Source organism: Lynx canadensis, chromosome B3 (genome assembly GCF_007474595.2).
Source record: "Lynx canadensis isolate LIC74 chromosome B3, mLynCan4.pri.v2, whole genome shotgun sequence".
NCBI lineage: Eukaryota > Metazoa > Chordata > Mammalia > Carnivora > Felidae > Lynx > Lynx canadensis.
Window position 1 is genome coordinate 1,473,619 of NC_044308.2, and position 20,893 is coordinate 1,494,511.

Consider the following 20,893-nt stretch of genomic DNA (forward strand, 5'->3'; position numbering starts at 1 on the left):
GCCAGCAAGGCAGGCCTGCCGGTGGGGCCCGGGGCCCGAAAGGGCACTGTTCTAGACAGCGGGGGCATTTAAGATGCATTTTTTACCCTGTTTGAGGTGGAGTGAACGAGTGAACCGCCCCTGGCATTTACCGTAGGAAATCTTCAGTCAGGGACCTATTGTGTACTGAGTGCGTGTGGGTATTGGAGTGCTGATGCCTTGTGTAGAAAAGAGGCTGGGTTCTCGTTTGGCTTGATACCGGGAAAATCAGGAACATTCTACTTGATGCAAGGATGGCGGGGGGGGGGGGGGGGGGGGGGGGGGGCTCAGCTGTCATCGGAGTTGATCTCTACCTGCCTGGGCCTGGCCTATCTCATTGCCAAAGCCAACACCCTTCGATCTTTTCACTTGACGTGTCTTTGTCCACCTCTCCACGTTCTGCTCATTTCTTCCAAGGCTAGTGTTCATTTTCCCGATCACTCCACCCTCTCTCTGCCCGGATTCATTCCCCAGTGACCACCATGCCCCCCCAAACCCCCCAGGCATCTGTGTGTTTCTTGAGCGCTCCTCGCCTCCCCACCCCCAGGTTGGAGGCCCAGGAGGACAGAGCCCCCGTGGCTTTCTTTCCCTGCTCTGCCCACTGGGCACCTAGCTGGCACAAGGCAGACTTTCAGGGTCTGCGCAATCGATAACCAAATGAATATCATTAAGCGCCTATTAGTCAGATCAATAGTGACAAATACTCCCCAGTGACCATGCTTATTTGAAAATACACCCCAAGCATTGTTTCTCTACACCCACCCCCCCATGCTTCTCTGCAGGGATTGAAGACAGTCTGATGTTTTTGCAAACGTGTCCACGTTTAGGGGCCGTCTTGTCCTTGTTGGCTCTCCCCTGGGATGTATCCATTCTTTCCTGGAAGCTTGCACACAGGGCGCCCGCCTTGGCGGGTGTGCTTCCTACGCGCCGTGGTCTTTCAGGGGATGCCGGGGTCTGGTAGAAAAACAGGGGTGCCTCCACGCTCTGCGCAGCCCAACCCTCTCACCAGGCTCTGCAGATAAAAACACTTAAAACCCCGGTTAAATCTCGGTTTGCTGGTGTCGCTACGGCTCCTGCGGCGGCCCCAGGTAATAGGCACCGCGGTGGGCAGGCGGGGAGGAAGGCAGAGCGGGTGCGCCCCTCGAGGCTAAGGCACTCCCGGCTCCCGGGCCGGCTGCCTGGGCCGCGGTGCGTACCGGGCGCGCTCCGAAGCGGTCCCCGGCCTCGGAGACTTCTGGGCGCCGGGCGCTCAGCCCTCGGCCCCGGGCCCGGGCGGCAGGAGGCGCGGCGCCGGCATGCTAAGTGGGCCGCACTGGGCGCCTTTGTTCCCCGCGCCTCCGAGGACCGCTTCCCTCTGCATCCTAATGGGCTCGTCCCCCCGCCCCCCTCCGCGTCCCGGACCCCGGGGCGCCGCCCGCCCCCGCCCCGCGGGCCCGAGCACCTGCGCCGCCCCCCGCCGCGCCCCCCAGCGGGGGGTCCGGCGGCCCGCGGCGCAAGTCTCGCGGTGCTACGGCCCCGGCGGGGGAGCGGCGGCCCGCGCCCACCCGCCGCGCGACAAAGGCCGGCCCGGGAGGCGGTGGGCGGGGCGGCGGCGGCGCGCGCGGCGCGGGGCGGGGGGGGGGAGCGGAGGCAGCGCCCGCCCGCGCCGTCCTTTGTGTGGCGGCGGCGGCGGCGCCTGGGCCCGCCCGCCCTCCGGGGCCCGGCTCCGCGCCGCCCTCCGCCCCGCCCGGCCGCCCGCCTCCCGGCAAGATGGCAACCCCGGCGGCGGTCAACCCTCCCGGTGAGTAGCGGCCGCGCCCGCCCGCAGGCCCGGCCGGGACCCGCGCTCGGGGGTTCTGCGCTCCGGGGACCCGCGCTCGCGGGGAGGGGGGGGTGCGGCTGCGCTCCGGGGACCCGCGCTCCGGGGACCCGCGCGCCGCAGCCCCGGCCCCGGCCGCAGCATCAGCACCGGCACAGCCCCGGCGGCGGAGGCGGGCCTCGCGGCCCCCGGGACACCCCCCCCCCTCGCGTGCCGAGGACGCCCGCCGCCGGCTGCCCGGTGCCGCGCGCTGTCGCGTTCGGGGCGCGGCCCCGTGGCATCTCCGGCAGCGGCCGCGGGCGGCGGGAGGGCACGGCGCGGGCGCGGGCAAAAGTTTGGAGCCGGGATTCAACAGGGTGGACCGGGGTGGAGCTCGCGGCTGGTCCCCGCGCGGCCCGCCCCCGGGCGCCCCGGTGCCCCCTCCCCGCCCCCCGGCTCCGCAGTGGGCACGGGCGCCCGGCCGGCGGCGGCGGCGGCGGCGCGGAGCATCCCGGCCCCTCCCGGCTCGCGCCCTCTGCCTCCGCGGGCCGCCCTGTCCTCTGGGTGCAGCCGGTGACAACCGTGCTCGCCCCGGCAGATTTCGAAAATGGAACTAGGTCCTGCTCAGCGGGACTACTGAGCTGGTTTGCAGTGGGCGCAGGGAAATCCCGGCTTAGTTGGGGAGTCGGGCTCCCTAGGGGTGCCCAAGAATGGGAAGGGGACACGCAGGCTGCCGGCTGTGAAGTTTTGGTGTCGCGCCGGCAGGGCTTGGTGCCGGGTCTGGGGGGCATGCAGGCGGCCGAGTCAGAGGCCAGTCCTCAAGGAGCCCCCCCCTCCCCCCAGTAGAGGGAGGTGGCCTGTTGGAGGTGGCGATGGGGTGGGGTGCCCAGCAGAGAAAACAAAACTGTCATCAGAGTTAGGAGTGAAGGATCCCCTGTATCCAAAGTGGTCAGGGGGCGCTTTTGGAGATCAGACATTTCCCAATTGGCTTTGGGAGGATTGGAAGGTTTGAATGTGCAGAGCAGGGCCCAGGGGGCGTGCGTGGGGAGGGGACAGCGTGAATGGCAGACACACTGAGTAGGTTTCAATGAATATTTGGGGACTCTGGGGATATAGGAGGGAGCAGTGGGGTTTCACGGACTTGTTCGGCTCTGAAGGACAGCCTAGGGAGTCGACTCCCTCCCTGCTTCCCCCCCCCCCCAGGTTAAGGAGTCCTTGGTGGTCTTGAACTCGGAAGTCATGTGATCATGGTTCTTCTGGAAGGTTGACTTGTCAGCCATGTCTAGATATCATAGAAAGGAAGGAGCAAGTTTGGAGGCAGAGAGGCTGGTCCAAACGAGGCATATGGTGGGGAGTGGTCCCACTTAGTGGCACTGGCTTGGAACAGAGAGCAGGTGGAGGGGCCTGGAGTTGACACACTGCTCGGAGTTGGGGCATGGGTGGGGGGGGGGCCTGGAGACACAGGTGGGGAGTCTGAGTAGCTCCCGAGAGGCAGGTTCCATAAGAGAACCTCAGAAGTCTCAGAAGAACTGATGGGGAGCTCCCGCTCCAGGACACGGAAGGGGAACGTGGCACATTTGGAGACCGCCCCTCAAGTTTGCTAGTGACTCAAGTCTGCAGTTTCAGCCGGGTCCGCTGCTTACGAACCAATAGCCAGTTGATGGATTTAAATGTTGTGATGTTAAAAAAAAAAAAAAAAAAGGCAAACGCAGTAACATGAAGATATTTTGGTCCCATACAGGCTTATATTGGAAAGAGGAGTACGAAACTGAGGAAACTGAGGGCGTTTACCTAATACACACACACACACACACACACACACACACACACACCATTACATCACTGTTGGAAACGATTTTGTTCGTCATCGTGGTCCCACGAGCCGCCCGGAGCCAATAGGGCAGCTGCCTGGCGTGGCAGCGTGGTGCCCGTGAGTGTCCGTGCCCCGGACGCCGGGAGACCCCACTGCTACAAGTGAGGGGTTGTTTTTATTATTTGGAAACACCGGGCCTCCTTGACAGACGGTGATGTCTGTGTGTCCCGTCCATTGGCTGCGATGCAGGGATCGTGAGCACGGAGAGGTCTTCTCAAGGGAAGAGTCTTTCTCTGACCCGGTGCCCTGGGTGACACTCAGCTCTGTGGGGCGTGTTGCTCCTGGCCCCCGTGAATATCTGCCTTCTCCCTAAGAGAAGGCCGATGTAGTTTGAACGGATATGTTGAAAGGCTTGAGCCCAAGAGAGAGACTTCAGATCCGACTTGCAGTTTACAGCAAAGAGAGGCAGGGCACCCAAGCTTGTTGCCAAGTCCGCTGCTCCGGGGCGGGAGTCCCTGGATGCTTCTTTGAGCATCTCGTCCTCCTGCCGCACCCCTGGCCCTGGACGTTGTTGCTCTGCAGAGAGTAAGAGCTTGGTAAACACGGGCCGATGCACCGGGGGGGCACCGAGATCTCTGTGTGCTGGTACTTTGCGCCCAGGGTACAAAGGCCGCAGCCCGTCACCTCCCCGCCCACCCACACGCTTTTTCCGTTTTCCCAGCTGAGCCCTCACTGCCCACCGGCAGACCCCTCCGCAGTTCTGCGTCTCCGTGAGGCAGGGCGAGGGCACTCGGGGGCCCGGTGATGCCCGAGGAAGCTGGAGGTTTCACATCCTGTGGTGGTTCGGGCGACAGGAGCCCCATTTAAAGCTCTGATTTGGCCTTTCCAGTCTCCTGCTGGGGTTTCAGGTCCGGATTCCAGCAGCCACTCGGGGGGAGGCGGGGCTCCCAGGAATTCTCAGGAATTCTCAGGAACTGACTACTTGGCCTACTGCGTTTCCTGGAGCCACGCGCCCGTCCACGGCAGGGACACATCGCTGTTTCCCCGACTCCTAAGGAAAGACTAGGGCCAATTATACGATGAGGCTCCCTTTCAGGCATGTTTTAAAAATGTGCATTGAGAATCAGCAAGTACCGTGCATCAAGGAAAAACCCATTCTGCTGCTGGCCCGTCCACGTGTACAACATGCAGTCGTGTTTTCAACAAAAATCTGTGTAGAGCTTACGCTCTAGGCATGTGCCATGATGGCCTTTTGAGTTCTGCCAAATGAAGAGAAGGGTGTCTGAAAAAGTTTCCTTAGTTCTCAGCCAATAGTTACCGTGCAACTATTTTTTTTAAAGCTTATTTATTTATTTTGAAGGGGGTGTGCAGAGAGAGGGAGAGGGAGAATCCCGCGAGCCGGCTGTGCGCCGTCGGCCTGGGGGCTCGATCTCGCAAACTGTGAGATCCTGAGCTGAGCCAAAATCAAGAGCCAGACGCTCAGCCCACTGAGCCCCGCAGGCCTCCCTTTACTGAGCAACTGTTATGTGCCAGGTACCGAGAGCTAGGTTCTGGGTGATCAGTGGTAAACCCAGGACAGCGCCTGCCATCGTCCTGTTTGCCGGTGGCCGGGGAATACGTAGTTGTAAAGAATCACGCGGATGTGTGAGTTATGACATCGCTAATGCTACAAATGAAGGAGGTTTGGGGTTTGCCTCTTTGAGGGGGCAGCTTATTTTCTTATATTACATAGAATTTATTGTCAAATTGGTTTCCATACCACACCCAGTGCTCATCCCAACAGGTGCCCTCCTCCGTGCCCATCACCCACTCTCCCCTCTCCCCCAACCCCCATCAACCCTCAGTTTGTTCTCAGTATTGAAGAGTCTCTCATGGTTTGCCTCCTTCCCTCTCTGTAACTTTCCCCCCCCTTCCCCTCACCCCTGGTCTTCTGCTGAGTTTCTCAAGATCCACATATGAGTGAAAACATATGGTATCTGTCTCTCTCTGCCTGACATATTTCACTCAGCATAATACCCTCCAGTTCCATCCACGTTGCTGCAAATGGCCAGATTTCATTCTTTCTCATTGCCAAGTAGTATTCCGTTGTGTATATAAACCACATCTTCTTTATCCATTCGTCAGTTGATGGACATTTAGGATCCTTCCGTAATTTGGCTATTGTTGAAAGTGCTGCTCTAAACATTGGGTACAGGTGCCCCTATGCATCAGCACTCCTGTATCCCTTGGGTAAATTCCTAGCAGTGCTATTGCTGGGTCATAGGGTAGATCTCGTTTTAATTTTTTGAGGAACCTCCACACTGTTCTCCAGAGTGGCTGCACCAGTTTGCATTCCCACCAGCAGTGCAAGAGGGTTCCCATTTCTCCACATCCTCGCCAGCATCTAGAGTCTCCTGATTTGTTGATCTTAGCCACTCTGACCAGTGTGAGGTGGTATCTCAGTGAGGTTTTGATGAGTATTTCTGAGGGAGCCACTTAAAACAAATTCTTTTTTATGAGCACTTGATTTTATTGCTTTCTCTTACAGATAGCTCCATATAAAGCCAACTTGGTGTATCGATCAGCAGATTTATAATCAAAACACTCTGAGGTCACAGTTGCTACAAAAAAGTCCAGAGGACATTGTGTCAGAGGGTTCCTAGGCGGTCATCGTTTTTAAGGGTTTGTTTTCTTCTTTGAGGTTGTCCTGGTACTTGCGACGTTGCACGGGCGATTGCAGACATTTGGTTAATACACAAGTCAGGACTGCTGTCTATCACGAGACATTTTATAGGTGAGAAGGTGGGCGTGGGAACTGTGGATCTCGGCGAAGGTGATAGTGAAACTGATGATCTATGTTGCAGGGGGTTCTACGAGGCACTACTTTATGACCAACCACTTAGCGTTTGCTGCATAGGTGGGGTGCATTCTAACATGGACGTGTATACGTTCGTAAAACAGAATACGTATTAATCGAACAGAGTAAGTGTACGATGTGTGACGAAAAGCTTTGTGAGACTGTATTTCAGGTTAAGACGAACTTTGTAACATTTATGTGATTTTCCCTTTTGTTGTTGTTGAGTGTAGTTGACACACAGTGTTACATTAGTCTCACGTCTTACGTTATCCTGGGCCCCACGGGCGTGGCCACCGTCTGTCACCACGTGGCACTGTTATGGCACCATCGGCTGTATTCCACGTGCCGCGCCTTCCGTCCGTGGCTTCCTCGTCCCGTGACTGGCAGCCTGGACCCCCCTCTCCCCTTCACCCATTTGCGATCCCCCACCCACTCCCTTCTGGCAACCACGAGTTTGTCCTCCGTATTTATGGGTTTTTGGTTTTTTTTTAGCTTAATAATGTAAGGGCAATCGTGTAGTATTTGTCTTTCTCTGTCGGACTTATTTCACTTAGTATAATGCTCTTTGGGTCGGTCCATCCATGTTGTTACAAATGACAAGATCTCATTTTTTTTAATGGCTGAATCATATTCCATTGTGTGTATGTATGTGTGTATATATATGTAGATACATATGGAGATACATATGTATCTACATATATATATGTAGATCTATGTGTGTATATATATGTATCTATATATGTAGATATGTATGTATATATATGTATATATATGTATGTATACATGTAGATATATATGTATCTATACATGTATCTATCTATCTATATATACACACCACATCTTTATCCATCTATTGACGGACACTTGGGTTTCTGCCTTATCTTGACTATTACAAATAAGGCTGCAGTAAACACAGGGTTGCATATATCTTTTTGAATTAGTGTTTGTTTTCTTTGGGTGAATACCTAGTAGTTGACTTACTGGGTGATATGGTAATTTTGGTTTTAACTTTTTGAGGAAACTCCACACAGCGGCTGCACCAGTCTGCTTTCCCACCAACAGTGCAAGAGGGTTCCCGTTTCTCCGCATCCTCGCCAGCATCTATAGTCTCCTGATTTGTTCGTTTTAGCCGCTCTGACCGGCGTGAGGTGGTATCTGAGTGTGGTTTTGATTTGCATTTCCCTGATGACGAGTGATGTTGGACACCTTTTCGCGTGTCTGTTGGCCTCTGGATGTCTTCTATGGAAAGATGTCTGTTCAGGTTCTGTGGCCGTTTTCTAATCAGTTTCTGGTGTTGAGTTTTGTATGTTCTCTGTGTAGTTTCGATATTAACCCCTTATTGGATGTGTCGTTTGCAAATATCTTCTCCCATTCCGTAGGCTGCCTTTTCATTTTGCTGATGCTTTCCTTTGCTGTGCAAAAGCTCTTTATTTTAGTGGCGTCCCAATAGTTTATTTTTGCTTCTGTTTCCCTTGCCTTAGGAGACGTATCTAGAAAAGTGTTGCCAAGCCTGTTGTCCAAGGCATGACTGCCTGTTTTCTTTTAGGAGTTTCACGGTTTCGGGTCTCACATTTAGGTCTTTGATCCATTTTGAGTTTATTTTTGTGCCTGGTGTAAGAAAGTGGTCCAGTTTCATTCTTTTGCATGTTGCTGTCCACTTTTTCCAGCACCTTTTATTAAACGGCCTTTCTTACATATTCTTGCCTTGAGGAGCCAACCTGTGAGTTAAGATCCGAGGAGTGAAGAGAAACACGGGCAAGCAGGTGCATTCTGGGAAGAGCCTCTGCAAAGGCCCTGGGGTCAGAAGGGCCGGTCTGCTTTGAGGAACCAGAGCGGGCCAGAGCAGCTGGAGGTGCGGCGGGCGGGTGGGGTCTCGAGCAGGGGAGGGACGTGACGTGACCCGCACTCCGCTGGGCCCTGGCTGCTGTGCGGAGAGCAGATTGGAAGGCCGGACTCCGGTTGGAGGTGGCTGCCAGGGACCCCGGCTGGCAGGGGAGACGCGGAGAAGCACACGGAGGCGAGGTACCCCTTGGGGCGGGGCCGCCACGCTGAACACGCACGTCCTCGTGCATCTAGCAGTGGGCCGGGGACCCCCCGCGTGGCCGCCTGCAGCCTCTCCTTTTGGGCAGAACCGGCAGGGCCGCGGTGGGGGGGTGGGTGCTGTGTGCGCCTGGGTGACAGGAGGTGACTGGACTGGGGAGCCCCCGAGACGAGCCGCTGAGACTGGGCGGGAGCTGTCACGGAGACAGCAGTCAGGCTGGAGTCCCTCTGTCCCCGTCGGTCTGTGCTGATGCTGGCTGACATGCCCGGGGACGTCATCCCCCTGTGCCACGGCCCCTGGGTGCTGGGCCGTAACGCAAGGGGCAGCTACTGGCAGCCGCGTGGGGCCGGCTGGGCCTGCAGACAGGCTGGTGGGAGCCGTCACTGCTCAGGGCGGGCCCTTGCACCCCGATGCCACGCAGCACTCCCTGTTGGGTGAAGACAAACCGTCTCCCGATTCTGGCCCAGACCCTCGGCTCCAGAGCTCTGGCCGACGCCGAGCTCCCCTGTCTCCACCCGCCCCTTGCCCACACCTGAGGGTTTCCCTGCCCATGCCCTCTGCTCCTCCTGGTCCCGGCTTGGATCGTCCCTTCTCCCAAAGCCTGTCTCCAGAGACGGCGTGCCCATGCTGCCATCCGCCCGGGCCCCGTGCGCTTTGCATCTGGAGCATTTCTGTGACCCGGGGTGGAGTGGTAAGGTATGTAGTTGCTGCTGGATGCCTGGGTCTCCTGCTGGCCCCGAGGCCCCACGAGGGCGGGGGGGGGGGGAAGCCTTCCTCACTCTGCAGCCCCTCCCGTCACACCACCTCCCGCACAGCAGCCTGCCCATAAGGTGTGCCCGTGGACAGGTGCACGGGTGCCGGGGAACCGTGTTACACGCCCGTGCGCACCTGCTTGTGAACGCCTGCCTGGGAGACAAGCTGTGCGGTGTGTTCGTGGGTCCCTGAAACAGGAGGCCAGAGCTGTCGAATTTAGGTTCTGGCCTTGGTTTGCGGGAACTGGTTTTGATCTGTAAATCCTAGCAGAGTGGTCCGAACCCAGATCAGCTCCTCTAGACTTCGTCTCATCGTAAAGGAACCCGGGAGATGCACAGATCGTATCCTCTGCCCCAGAAGGAGGGGAGGTCAGACTGGCAATAACCTGGCGACCGGCTGGGAGTCGTGGGAGGCCCATGCCCACCACCTTCCTTACGAAAGTCCCCGAGGCTCCCCTGGAAGGGGTCTCCCCGTCCTGCCTTCCGTTCTGTGTGCGGAACCGTGGGTGTGGTGGGCGTGATTCCCGGGGGGCTCCAGACACGACACGGAGGCAGCTTCACTTCTGTTCAGGGGATGCCCGCTGCCCCCTGACGCGATGCTGCTGGGCCCGAGGCCAAGCCCTTTGCAGACAAGGAGCCTCTGTGGCCTTCAAGACTGCAACACTTTGACCGTTTTCCAGGTGAATCCACAGAAAAAGCGAAACTGCCCACGAGCAGGTACTTCCTGCTGTTGTACATTGTGCAAAAGCAGGGGTCTCTTCCGCTGCCTTGGTTGTGCCGTGAGGGTGGCCAGGCGGAGCCCGCGGGTCCCCCAGCCCCTGCCGAGGCGCCCCCTCCTTTCCTGCTCATAACCGACTCCTTTCCCCTGAGTACAACAATAAACAGACATGACTTTTCCCCCCAAAGACCATGTGCACATACAGAAGAGAATCGTTCTGAACACACTGCTTTGTTGCCTTTATTTCTCTTCATTAATAGTACGAATGCCACAGCCTCTGTCTTATGGCCCCGTCCTCATCTATGGGCTCTGTCTCTCATGCTTACGTTCATAGCATTTGCTGCGCTTTTCAGTTCGTCACAAGTATGCACAGTGTGCTCATGGACGTCCCCGTATACAAATATACAGTTACGTGATTTCTTTCTCCCCTTAGGTTAACTTCCTAGAGGAGAATCGAACAATCAGATGGGTTTAAATGCTTTTTAGAAATATGTTTTTTTTTTGCTTTAATGTTTATTTCTTTTGAGAAAGAGAGCACGAGTGGGGGAGGGACAGAAAGAGAGGGAGAGAGAATCTCAAGCAGGTTCTGCACAGAGCCTGACGTGGGGCTCGATCCCACAACTGTGAGATTGTGACCTGAGCCGAGATCAGGAGTCAGACGCTTCACGACTGAGCCCTCCAGGGGCCCCATATGCTTTTATTTTGTATCGGTTTCCGCAGAGGTTAACCCAGAGGCTCAGACTGGTTCAGAGACTTGCCTGGGGTTCCCACAGTGTAAATGGGGGAGGAGGAATGGGCCCCCGCCAGTTCATGTCTTCCACGTGGCCTTTTCCAGCTGGAGGTGCCATTAGCTGCCCTAGAAACCTCGGATCACTGCTGCCTGTCTGTGCGTGGCCCGGGCCCGTCCCCAGGGCTTTGAGAGCACGGGGCAGGGCGGGCGCTGTCCTCCCTCTGCCTGCGCTCTGTGGCTGAGACAGTTGGCGGTGGTTATTCCTGCTTTGGATGCAGATCTAGGAGGTTTCAACACCTGGGGGTAAGTGTGTGTGTGTGTGCGTGTGTGTGTATTTGATTTGCGGACCCCTGCACTGGATAGGCACCTCTCTCCCCGGGCCCCGGTGACAAAGGAGAGGCTAGCTGTAGGACAGCTGGGGAGGACTCCCAGGCTGGCACCGAAACCAGGCTCCGTGGGTAGATCAGGGCCTCCCGAGAGCCAGATCAGCGAAGGCCTTGCTGGCAGCTGAGTGAGGAACCAGGAGAGAGGGGGGTCATCCTCTGTTCATCAGATCCTCCCGGGGCCCTGCAGTGGTCCACTGGGGCCATCAGAGGCTTGTAGCCTGTCGATGAGGCTTCTGCCTGCCGAGTTTTGCCTGGCCCACCGAACTGTCCTAGTGGCAGTTAAGGAAAAAGCCACTGAAATTGCTAAGATAAGGGAGGCCAGGAAAGCTACATGGATACACCTTGCAACATCAGTGAATGAGCCGGGTCCCAGACTTCGAGGCACCAGGAGGCCGGATGTCCATTTATGTACGCGTTTTTTTAATTTAAATTTAAATTTTATTTCATTTGAGAGAGAGAGAGGGAGAATGAGCAGGGGAGGGGCAGAGAGAGAGGGAGACACAGAATCCAAAGCAGGCTCCAGGCTCCGAGCCGTCAGCACAGAGCCCGACGCGGGGCTGGAACCCACGCGCTGTGAGATCCTGACCTGAGCGGAAGTCAGACACTCAACCGACTGAGCCACCCAGGGGCCCCTCCACGTATTTTAAATTCATGGCTATCTCCAAATGGTATTCTCTTTGTTATCTCGGAGAGACATCTGACCCAGCCGTGTGGCAGAGCCTCTCAGGAACCGGGCACGGGAGCAGAGGTGTGTCCGCACAGTGTGGTTTCTAGAGGGGGTCCTGGTTGTCGCGACACCGAAGGGGGTGGGGAGGTGGGGGCGGCGGCATCTGGTGGGTGGAGGCCAGGGATGCTGTTGAACGTCCCACGGCCTCCCCCAGAGCGCAGTGATCCGGCCCCAGATGGCACTCGTGCCCGGGGGGGGACAGCCCCGGTGTGTGGGGACAGGACTTTTTGTAACCTCTGGGCACTGGCAGCTGGCCAAGGAGCCCAGAGGTTCCGGGGGGCGTGTGGCCGGCAGAGAATTAGGGGCTGGCTCCCACGACCGGCACATCGGCAGTGGCCGTAAGGACGAGGTGGTACTTTTCAGATAATCATGATACCCGTGAAGGAAGTTAATTTAAATGTGAAATAACAGAACTGCCAGATTTTTTTTTTTATTATTATTTTTAGAACAGCATTGGTGTTTCTATCACATCAGCAGTTTGAAATGAGGCGTAGTCCGGAATCATCTGCCGTAATTTGATATGCTTGATGGATTCCAAGTTCCCCAAAGAATAAAATGAATGAATGTGTTCAAGGATCACAGCTGTGTTCTCTCCTTTGGAAAGCAGTTGCCACCAGAAACCTTCCCGTTGGGTTCGGGCAGCTTGTCCAGCGGTTTCGGAAACGGCCTCCAGGACAGGCATGTTGGGACGGTTTCTGCCAACGACTGGCCGCCCGCTGGACGGCAGGGGGAGGGGACCCCACTGGCGCCTCCCGCGGGCACGGAGGACGCGAAAGGCCGGGCTGGGGGCATACGGCCGCTTCTGGGACGAGAGCCTGTGGCCTACCCTGACGCCCGTCTCCAGCTGCCTGCCGGGGGCGTCTGTCCGTGTGTCCCCCGGACCCTGAAGCCTGCCTCTCCTGCACTCCCTGCTCCCCCTAGGCCCCCGGTGGCGGTGAATGGCGCCTGTCTCCATTCACTGGCCAGAGCCAGACAGTAATTATTTTAATCGCTTACCCACCTAATTAAACAGATATTAATTGGATGCCAACTGCGTGCCCACAGCGGCGTGCCAGGGCCGGCGTGGTTTCCGCTTTCGCGGAGCTCGCCGTGTCTTAGATAATCACGGGCACGAGGCGATCATTAAAATAAGTAGCGGGATGGGGCGCCTGGATGGCGCAGTCGGTTAAGCGTCCGACTTCAGCCAGGTCACGATCTTGCGGTCCGTGAGTTCGAGCCCCGCGTCAGGCTCTGGGCTGATGGCTCAGAGCCTGGAGCCTGTTTCTGATTCTGTCTCCCTCTCTCTCTGCCCCTCCCCCGTTCATGCTCTGTCTCTCTCTGTCCCAAAAACAAATAAACGTTGAAAAAAAAAATTTAAAATAAGTAGCGGGAGAGAGAGGGGTCTTCGTTTCCAGATGCCACGGGGAGGCCCGAAGTGGAGGGGACAGGGGCAGAGACTGAGGGACCCCCAGGTACGTCGGCGGTAAGCCCGGTCGAGCCAGGTGGCGGACTGGATATCGCCGATGCGGGGGCAGGAGCGCCACGTTCCCGATTCGGTCACGGGGCGGGTAGGGCGCCGTGTTCCAGGCCAGAGGGCCCGGCGAGTCGGGGCCCTTGGGGGTATTTTGGTGGAGGCGGCGGGGAGAGCACGATCGGTCTCGCACATGCCGGTCTCAAGACACCTAAGTGCCTCGGGGATTTGCCGGGAGCCTCGGAGTCGCCCGTTTCCCTTCGGGTTGGGGCGTTTTGTTTTGCGTTAGCCACCGTGTCCCCAGTTCCTCGACCGAGGCGTGGCACGCGATTGGGGCCTCGTGAGTGTTCGTGGAGTGGGCGCCTGACGTGAGCTCCACGTCTCCCAGACGGCAAGCCAACGGAGAGTTGGGTCCACCACAGGGTGGCTCTGGTTTCGGTGACGTTTACGCGGGGCGGGCAGCTGGCTCGCAGAGAAGTGGCGAGAACGGAGCACAGGACCGGGCTCCCCGAGGGTCAGCCGCGGCCCGTGTGCCGGGTTCTCCGGCTGGCCTCTGTCTCCCTGGGCAACTTGAGGGTGCATGGTGCACCCCGTGCCCCGTCCCTTCTGAATACTGCCACGTGTCTCCTGGTGACGAGGGGACAGGCCCTCGGTAAGTACCTGAGACACGCGGTGTGGCATCCCACACGGAGCTCGCGGCTGCCTCCGTGTGCAACCCTGTGTCGGCAAGAGCCAGACCTCCAAGGTCCCGCGGACCCTGTTGTCAGCGCCCCGAAATTCCTCAGGAGCCGCCGTCGTCGCTGCGCGCCCCAGACTTGCGAGCACACAATCGGTCTCTCCTCACCACCCCCGTGCCGCCCTCTCTGCCCACGGGTCCCGCCCCCGTGCTGTGACAAAAGCACGCTTTTGCACCGCGAGACATCTCCAGAGTTCTTTCTTGACCGTCGCGACGCCACGTCACTGGGAAGAAGGACGTTCTCTTACGGGACAACAGTTTGTGACCCACGTCAGGGCATCAGCGTCCAGGTGACACCCAACGTCGCACCCCCCCGACCCTACTCTCACTCCATTAGGCGTTCTTCGAGAAACCTGCTGTTTCCTGGTCCTCGGTTTCATCCAGGATCGCAAATCCCCCTTACTGTACTTCTGATCTCTCCGGCTTATTTATTTCATAACTGGACGTCTGTACCTCTTCTCGCCTTTAACCAGTGCCTGTCACCTCCCCACCACCAGTCCTCTGTATTTAAGAGCGTGTTTCTTTGTTTTTTATTTGTTCATTTCTTTTTGTTTTGTTTTAGATTCCACATCCGAGTCAATCATACGGTCTCTGTCTTTCTCTGTCTGACTTATTTCACACAGCATAACTCCCTCTGGGCCATGGTTGTGATGTCCCTTTACTCCCCTTTAATTCTGGAGCAATCGCTCAGAGGCGTTGTTGTGTTGGTTTGTTTTGTGTTTTTGGGTTTTCTTTTATGGCCTTGACATTTTTTGCCAAGTACGGGCCAGTCATTTTGTAAAAAACCTCCCAATTTTGTTCGATGTTGCCTCATCGTGACATTGGGGTTGTGCTTTTTAAATTAAAAAAAATCTTAAATTTCATTTTATTTATTTATTTAAAAAATTTTTAAATGTTTATTTTTGAGAGAGACAGAGCGTGAGCAGGGGCAGGGCAGAGAGAGAGGGAGACACAGAAGCAGGATCCAGGCTCCGAGCTGTCAGCACAGAGCCCGACGCGGGGCTCGAACCCACAGACCGCGAGATCCTGACCTGAGCCGAAGTTGGATGCTCAACCGACTGAGCCACCCAGGCTCCCCCGAAATTTTTATCGAATTTTAAAATTTTTATCAAAAACACCACCAGGGTGACGTTGTGTCACGAGGCTGACTCACGAGGGCGTCTGTCAGCCGTGACATCAGGGTCCCGTGTGGCCAGGGCTGAGGAAGGGGATTCATGGTCTCAGAGCCCCCCATGCTTGGTAAGCCTCCTCTGTGGGTTTGCACACCCTTTGTGGGCAGCCGCAGACACTCCTTGGTGAGTGCAGGTCCCGGGGGAGTTTTAAAAAAAAAGCCCGTAAGGCTAATACTTCCCTCAACTAAATGTCAACTTCCTCTGACAAATAAAATAATTATGATCTAACCGTGTAAGGACGATCATATCTCTAATAAAGTCAGTAGGGATTTCGGGCGTTTAATTACCAACTCTCCCGACACACGCTGCAGGGCTCTTCAGGTGAGCTGCTCGCCTGCGATTCGTGAGACCGCAGTTCTCGGCGAGACCTTCCTTCAGACGGTGGTCGGCGTGTCGCGTGTCCCGCCCTTTGTTGCTGGTGCACGCCCGCGCTGAGATGTGCATTTTCATTTATTCCAGGAGGCTCGTTTGCTCCTTCTGTGTTCCACTGAAGAGATAAGTTTGTAATTTACTGTGACTTTATAAAGAAAGACCTGGTAACTCAAGAGCCGGGGTTCTTTCTGGAATAATTGGCCTGCAGGCACCTGCTGCGTTTTCCTAAGCCAGAGGCCCTCCCTCATCCCTGTCCCTCTCCCCGCCTCCCCCCTTTCTTTCTCCCTTTTTCCTCCTCCTCCTCCAACTCCTCCCTTCTCCCCAACCCCTGCCCATCCCCCAGCCCTTCTCTCTCACCAGAGACCGAGGGCGGAAATGTTGGCCTCCAACCGCCAACCCAACCCGGGCAGGTATGCAGAACGCAGAGCCCTCCCCTCTGTGCGCAGGGGTGATGTGAAGCCGCCTCCTGGGAGAGGGTACTCTGGGCTGTGTCCTCCTGTCCTGTTGTGACTGTCCTTCCCGCACTCCCCACCTGCTGCTTTCCAGCCCGGTCGTGCGCTGCCCCCCACTCCTCCTCCTCCCCGTCCTCGCGGGCATCACCCAGGGACCGTCTTCCCTCCCAGCACCTCCCATGCACCGGACAGGCCGGTGGGGGGGGGGGGGGGACGGCCGCTCAAGAGGGTCCCCGGCCTCTGTGCGGGGCACTTGCCTCTGCACACGGTGGCTCGGCGCCCCCATCTGCTTCCACCTACTTAAGCGGCTCCCGCCGCGTCCGGGGCAATCGAGTTTGTACGCTTTGTGGACAAACCAGAGGTTCGGACACGGGCCTTTCTGCCTTCATCCGTTCAGCACGTGTGTGTCGGCTGCCTGCCGTCACCAGTCACTGTGCTCAGGTGCTGGGATACGCTGGGGAGACCGAAGGACGCGGCCGGCTTGGAGGCGTGTGCGGTCTTCTGCGCCTGCGCCCCGAACACCCCCGCAGCGCAGGTCCGTTAGGCCTGTCGGCCACCAGGTGGCGCCGTCCTACAGGTAACGCCGTTCCTCCCCGAGACCTGCGAGCATCCCCCGGAGGCAGGCCTATGGGGCCACCGCCGCCCTCCCCCCGTCCCAGAGGCTCTGTCGGTGGATAGGCCGGGATGCAGGGGGGGGGGGGGCGGCGTTTGCATTTCGGACCAGTCCCCAGGTGACGCTGATGCTCCTGGTTCCTGGACCACCCCGAGGTCCCCCGAGGCAGAGGCCGCGAAGCCCAGCGCTGTGCCCGCTGCTGCCCAACCCACCTGGTTCAGGATCCATGAACTCATTGGATCTTCCTGCTGCTTGGGGCTTAATGGCCCCATTTCACAGCTGGTGAGTGTGAGGCTGTTCTGATCCCAGGCGCACTCTCTTTCCACTGTCACCCTGGCTCTCCTGGGTGGCTTCGAGAGGAAGGCAGTGGGCGCGTGAGCGAGCTGTCCTGGGAGAGGTGACTGACGTTGTTAGCTGGGCATCGGGCAGCATGAGAGAGGGACCAGAGCCGTGTCCCTGCCCCGGAGCTCGCTCTGGGCTCTTGGGGACCCTGCTTTCCTTTCTTCTCATCTGTAAAATGAAGGTCGGTCCTTGGTGTGGGGATTTGTTTCATTTATTGTTCTGGGTGTTCAGTGGCCCTTTCAACCTACTAAATTCTTTCTCTGTATTCTGTCCTTCTGGAAATTCTGGTAGTTGGACATAGACCTCCTGGAGTGGTCTTCCAGGAGGACCCAACTCCTCGATCACTTTGGGGAGATTTAAACTTCTTCAGAAAATAAATCTCTCATTTCTTTCCCCAGAGAAGACTCCAGTTTCTTGGCATCAGGGGTTCACGGAATGCCCTCACTGTCGTTGATGGGATGTCGGGACTCAGGAGAGACAGGGTATGAGTTCAGTGTGGCGTCTTTCACTGGAAAATGGTGGCTTTTCAAAGCATTTAGGTTAATTGTTTTGTTTTAAGAGAACAAGATTCTCTAATTGAGTAGAATGATGCCCAAGTATACCATCGTATACTAGTTACGACTTGAAGAAAGTGATTCAAGGGTTTGAAAATAAAAGGTTTGGCTGTAGTCTATCAGGCCAATGCAGAGGAAAAGAAACCATGGTCACGATTTTAAAATCAGTGAAAAGGAAATTATGTCAAAACATCTCATGGTACAAAGGAGGCCATTTTTAGCCTGTAATTTACTGGGTTTGAACCTTAATGCACCAAACAACATTCTGTAACTGACAGGAATTTCTCAGGACCCTTGAATGCAAGCCCCATGTTACTGCATTATTTTTTCCCATCAAATTAAATCTGCCTCATCCTTTCCAGCTTGGCTGTTGGGACGTCCTATCTCATTTTCCCTGGGGAAGGTGACCTTTTCCCTGGGGTCATTTAGGACGCTTTGGGCCTTACGTAGCCCAGGAGCACTGGAAGAGGGGCCTCAGATCTTCTGTCAATTGTGACTCTTTGTGAGACACTCGTTGCCCAGGTCCTTAGGGTGCACGTGAAGGCAGCCAGCTGGCCGGCTGTCGTTAAATCCAAGTGGGCTGTCGGGAAATTACAGCGTTGAAAAATAAACAAGATTAGGGGATCAGTGGAAGAATTTAATAGCTACTAAACACAGATGAATAGAGAATTAATGAATTAGAAAGTGGGATGGAAGGAATTACGGAGCATTTAGCACAGAGGCTGAGTCAGGACCCAGGAGCATGGGGCTCTGAGTCAGAGCCCCGTGCATAATCTACTTACGCACGTAGATTAGAGCCGTGGGCAGAGACGGGTGCAGGGCCGGCCGGAATCCAGGAGAAGAGGCTGGTCACCTTCCAGAACTAACGAGAGGCCCCGAGCCTCGGAGTCAGGAGTTACGGCAGATTGCAAGCGAGAAAAATGAAAAGAAACGCAAACCTAAACCAAGTGTAGTGAAAACAGAAAGGAGCAAAGACAAAGAGGACCAAGGGACTCGAACCCGTCTCTGAACACCTCCCGGCAGGAATGCCGTCCCCGGAGCCCGAGGTGCTGTGCCACCCTTGACACGCCCACGCGTGCCACACTGCTGTCCCGTGGCCCCCTAAACGGCCGTGTTTCCGTGCAGTCCTGACGGGCGTGTTTCCCTCCCACCCTCTTTTGTGAAGGTGGGTATTCCGGTGGCATTTCCACTGGATGACATCGGGGGCCACGGTCCCTATTTCGGGTCCCCACGTCTGCCCGTGAGTCTCCGGCGAATTAGGTACCTCTCAGGACTGGACGGTTAGGGGAGAAGAGAGCAGCATGTAGGGGGTGCACGGAAACAGGAGAAAAGGTTCCCTGTTCCTCTGTGGCCGGGCTGGACGGTAGTTGAGGGCTGTTTCTCCCTTACGTAGAGCCACAGCTGGGCGGTGCCGGTCCGCCTACTCTCTATTCGGAGCTAAGCTGCGGGAGCGGAGCCGGCTTTGGGGTGCCGTCCTCTTAGATGTGACGGCCCTCACGGCAGCCCAGCTGCCTCCCGAACTCGGTCTCTGTCGGCCTCCTGCCCATCCAGCGAAGCCCCGCCTCTCCATGGCCCTTTCCCCCGGGGCTGCCGTGTGGGGGTGGACCGGGCGAAGGGAAGGGAGGGCGGGCTTGGTGCAAGGTCACGGGCCTCGGTCACGAGGCTGTTCCCTCTCCGGCTCCGTGCGGGGGGAAAAGGGCGTTTCGCTGCTCCTGACCAGGTCAGATGATCTCCTTTGGAGGAACGCGTTTCACAGGTGAGAAACAAACACCCTCTTTGGGTGCCGTTGACCGACCGCCCGGGTCAGCTCGGGCCGCCATAACGCGGGGCCGTAGACCCGGCGGCTTCAGTAACAGAAGTTCAGGTTTTCAGTTTGGAGTCCGGGAAGGTGGAGAGCGAGGTGCGGGACGGTTCGGTTCCTGGCCGGAGCCCCCCTGCCGGCTTGATGGCCGCCTTGTCGCCGTGTCTGCTCTGGTGCGGAGGGGGTAGCCTGCTGTCCGTCACCTCCTCCGGCAAGGACACTGATCCCAGCGTGAGGCCTCACCCTCCAGACCTCATCTGAGTCTGGTCAGCCCGCACAGGCCCCGCCTCCCCAGGCCACCACGTTAGGAGCTGGGGCCTCAACAGGGGAGTGGGGCGCAGGGGGGCACGAGTCGGTCTGAGCACCCGCTCGACATTTGTGTTGGATGTGGTCGCAGCGAGCCACGTTTGGGGCCACGCGGTTGTGGACCTGAGTGGGAAAGGGGAGACGAAACAGACACAGGGCGGGGGATCGGCACGAGTGGCTGACCCGTGACGTCGAGGGACTCCGCCACGGCTGTGTTAAGACGTGAGCGCGGGTCTTGCGAGCCACATCATAGAATTATTTTTTGGTTCACAGCTCACAGTGGACCATCCACTCGATTCTGACTTGAGGACAGTGACTGGGAGGGTACCTGATGCAGGACGGGCGCCCAGAAACCCTTCGTGGGGGGGATAGTTCGTGGGAGGGTACCTGATGCAGGACGGGCGCCCAGAAACCCTTAGTGGGGGGGATAGTCTGTGGGAGGGTACCTGATGCAGGATGGGCGCCCAGAAACCCTTTGTGGGGGGGATAGTCCGTGGGAGGGTACCTGATGCAGGACGGACGCCCAGAAACCCTTAGTGGGGGGGATAGTCTGTGGGAGGGTACCTGATGCAGGACGGGCGCCCAGAAACCCTTCGTGGGGGGGATAGTCCGTGGGAGGGTACCTGATGCAGGACGGGCGCCCAGAAACCCTTAGTGGGGGGGATAGTCTGTGGGAGGGTACCTGATGCAGGACGGGCGCCCAGAAACCCTTTGTGGGGGGGGATAGTCCGTGGGAGGGTACCTGATGCAGGACGGACGCCCAGAAACCCTTAGTGGGGGGGATAGTCTGTGGGAGGGTACCTGATGCAGGACGGGCGCCCAGAAACCCTTTGTCGGGGGGGATAGTCCGTGGGAGGGTACCTGATGCAGGACGGGCGCCCAGAAACCCTTGGTGGGGGGGGATAGTCCGTGGGAGGGTACCTGATGCAGGACGGGCGCCCAGAAACCCTTCGTGGGGGGCAGGCAGGAGTTGAGAGCCTCGGGACTTAAGTGAGGTCTGCTGGCAGCATGCATGGAAGTCAGCCTGCCACGTGGTTTGGGGAGGAGACACTGAGTTTGGTTTCGAATGTAGAGACTGAGGTCGTCTGTGAAACCTCAGCGCATTATGCCCCGCGGTTGGAGGTCAGGGAGCCGCCGTCTGAGGAAGTGTAGGTCGCTGGCCTCAGCCCCGCGGTCACAGCAGGAGCCCCGCAAGGAAGCCGTGGCCTGGTGTCGCCCAGGGCTTGCCCGCTGCGCTCTCCGAGGGGTCGCTTTTCTTTTCCGTTTACACAGTCTCAGCCCCGGCAGGTTCGCTGCT

General features: G+C 57.4%; 1 protein-coding gene across 3 annotated transcripts in view; it reads left to right on the forward strand.

The window, feature by feature from the left end:
- The first annotated feature begins 1,756 nt into the window (after positions 1-1,756).
- Positions 1,757-20,893, forward strand: part of ARNT2 (aryl hydrocarbon receptor nuclear translocator 2) — a 148,320-nt gene continuing 129,183 nt past the window's right edge. For all 3 annotated transcript variants that reach the window (XM_030317225.1, XM_030317229.1, XM_030317228.1), the window contains exon 1: positions 1,757-1,798. In XM_030317225.1, the coding sequence (XP_030173085.1) occupies positions 1,768-1,798 (31 nt within the window). In that variant the 5' untranslated portion in view covers positions 1,757-1,767. The remainder of the gene's footprint in view (positions 1,799-20,893) is intronic.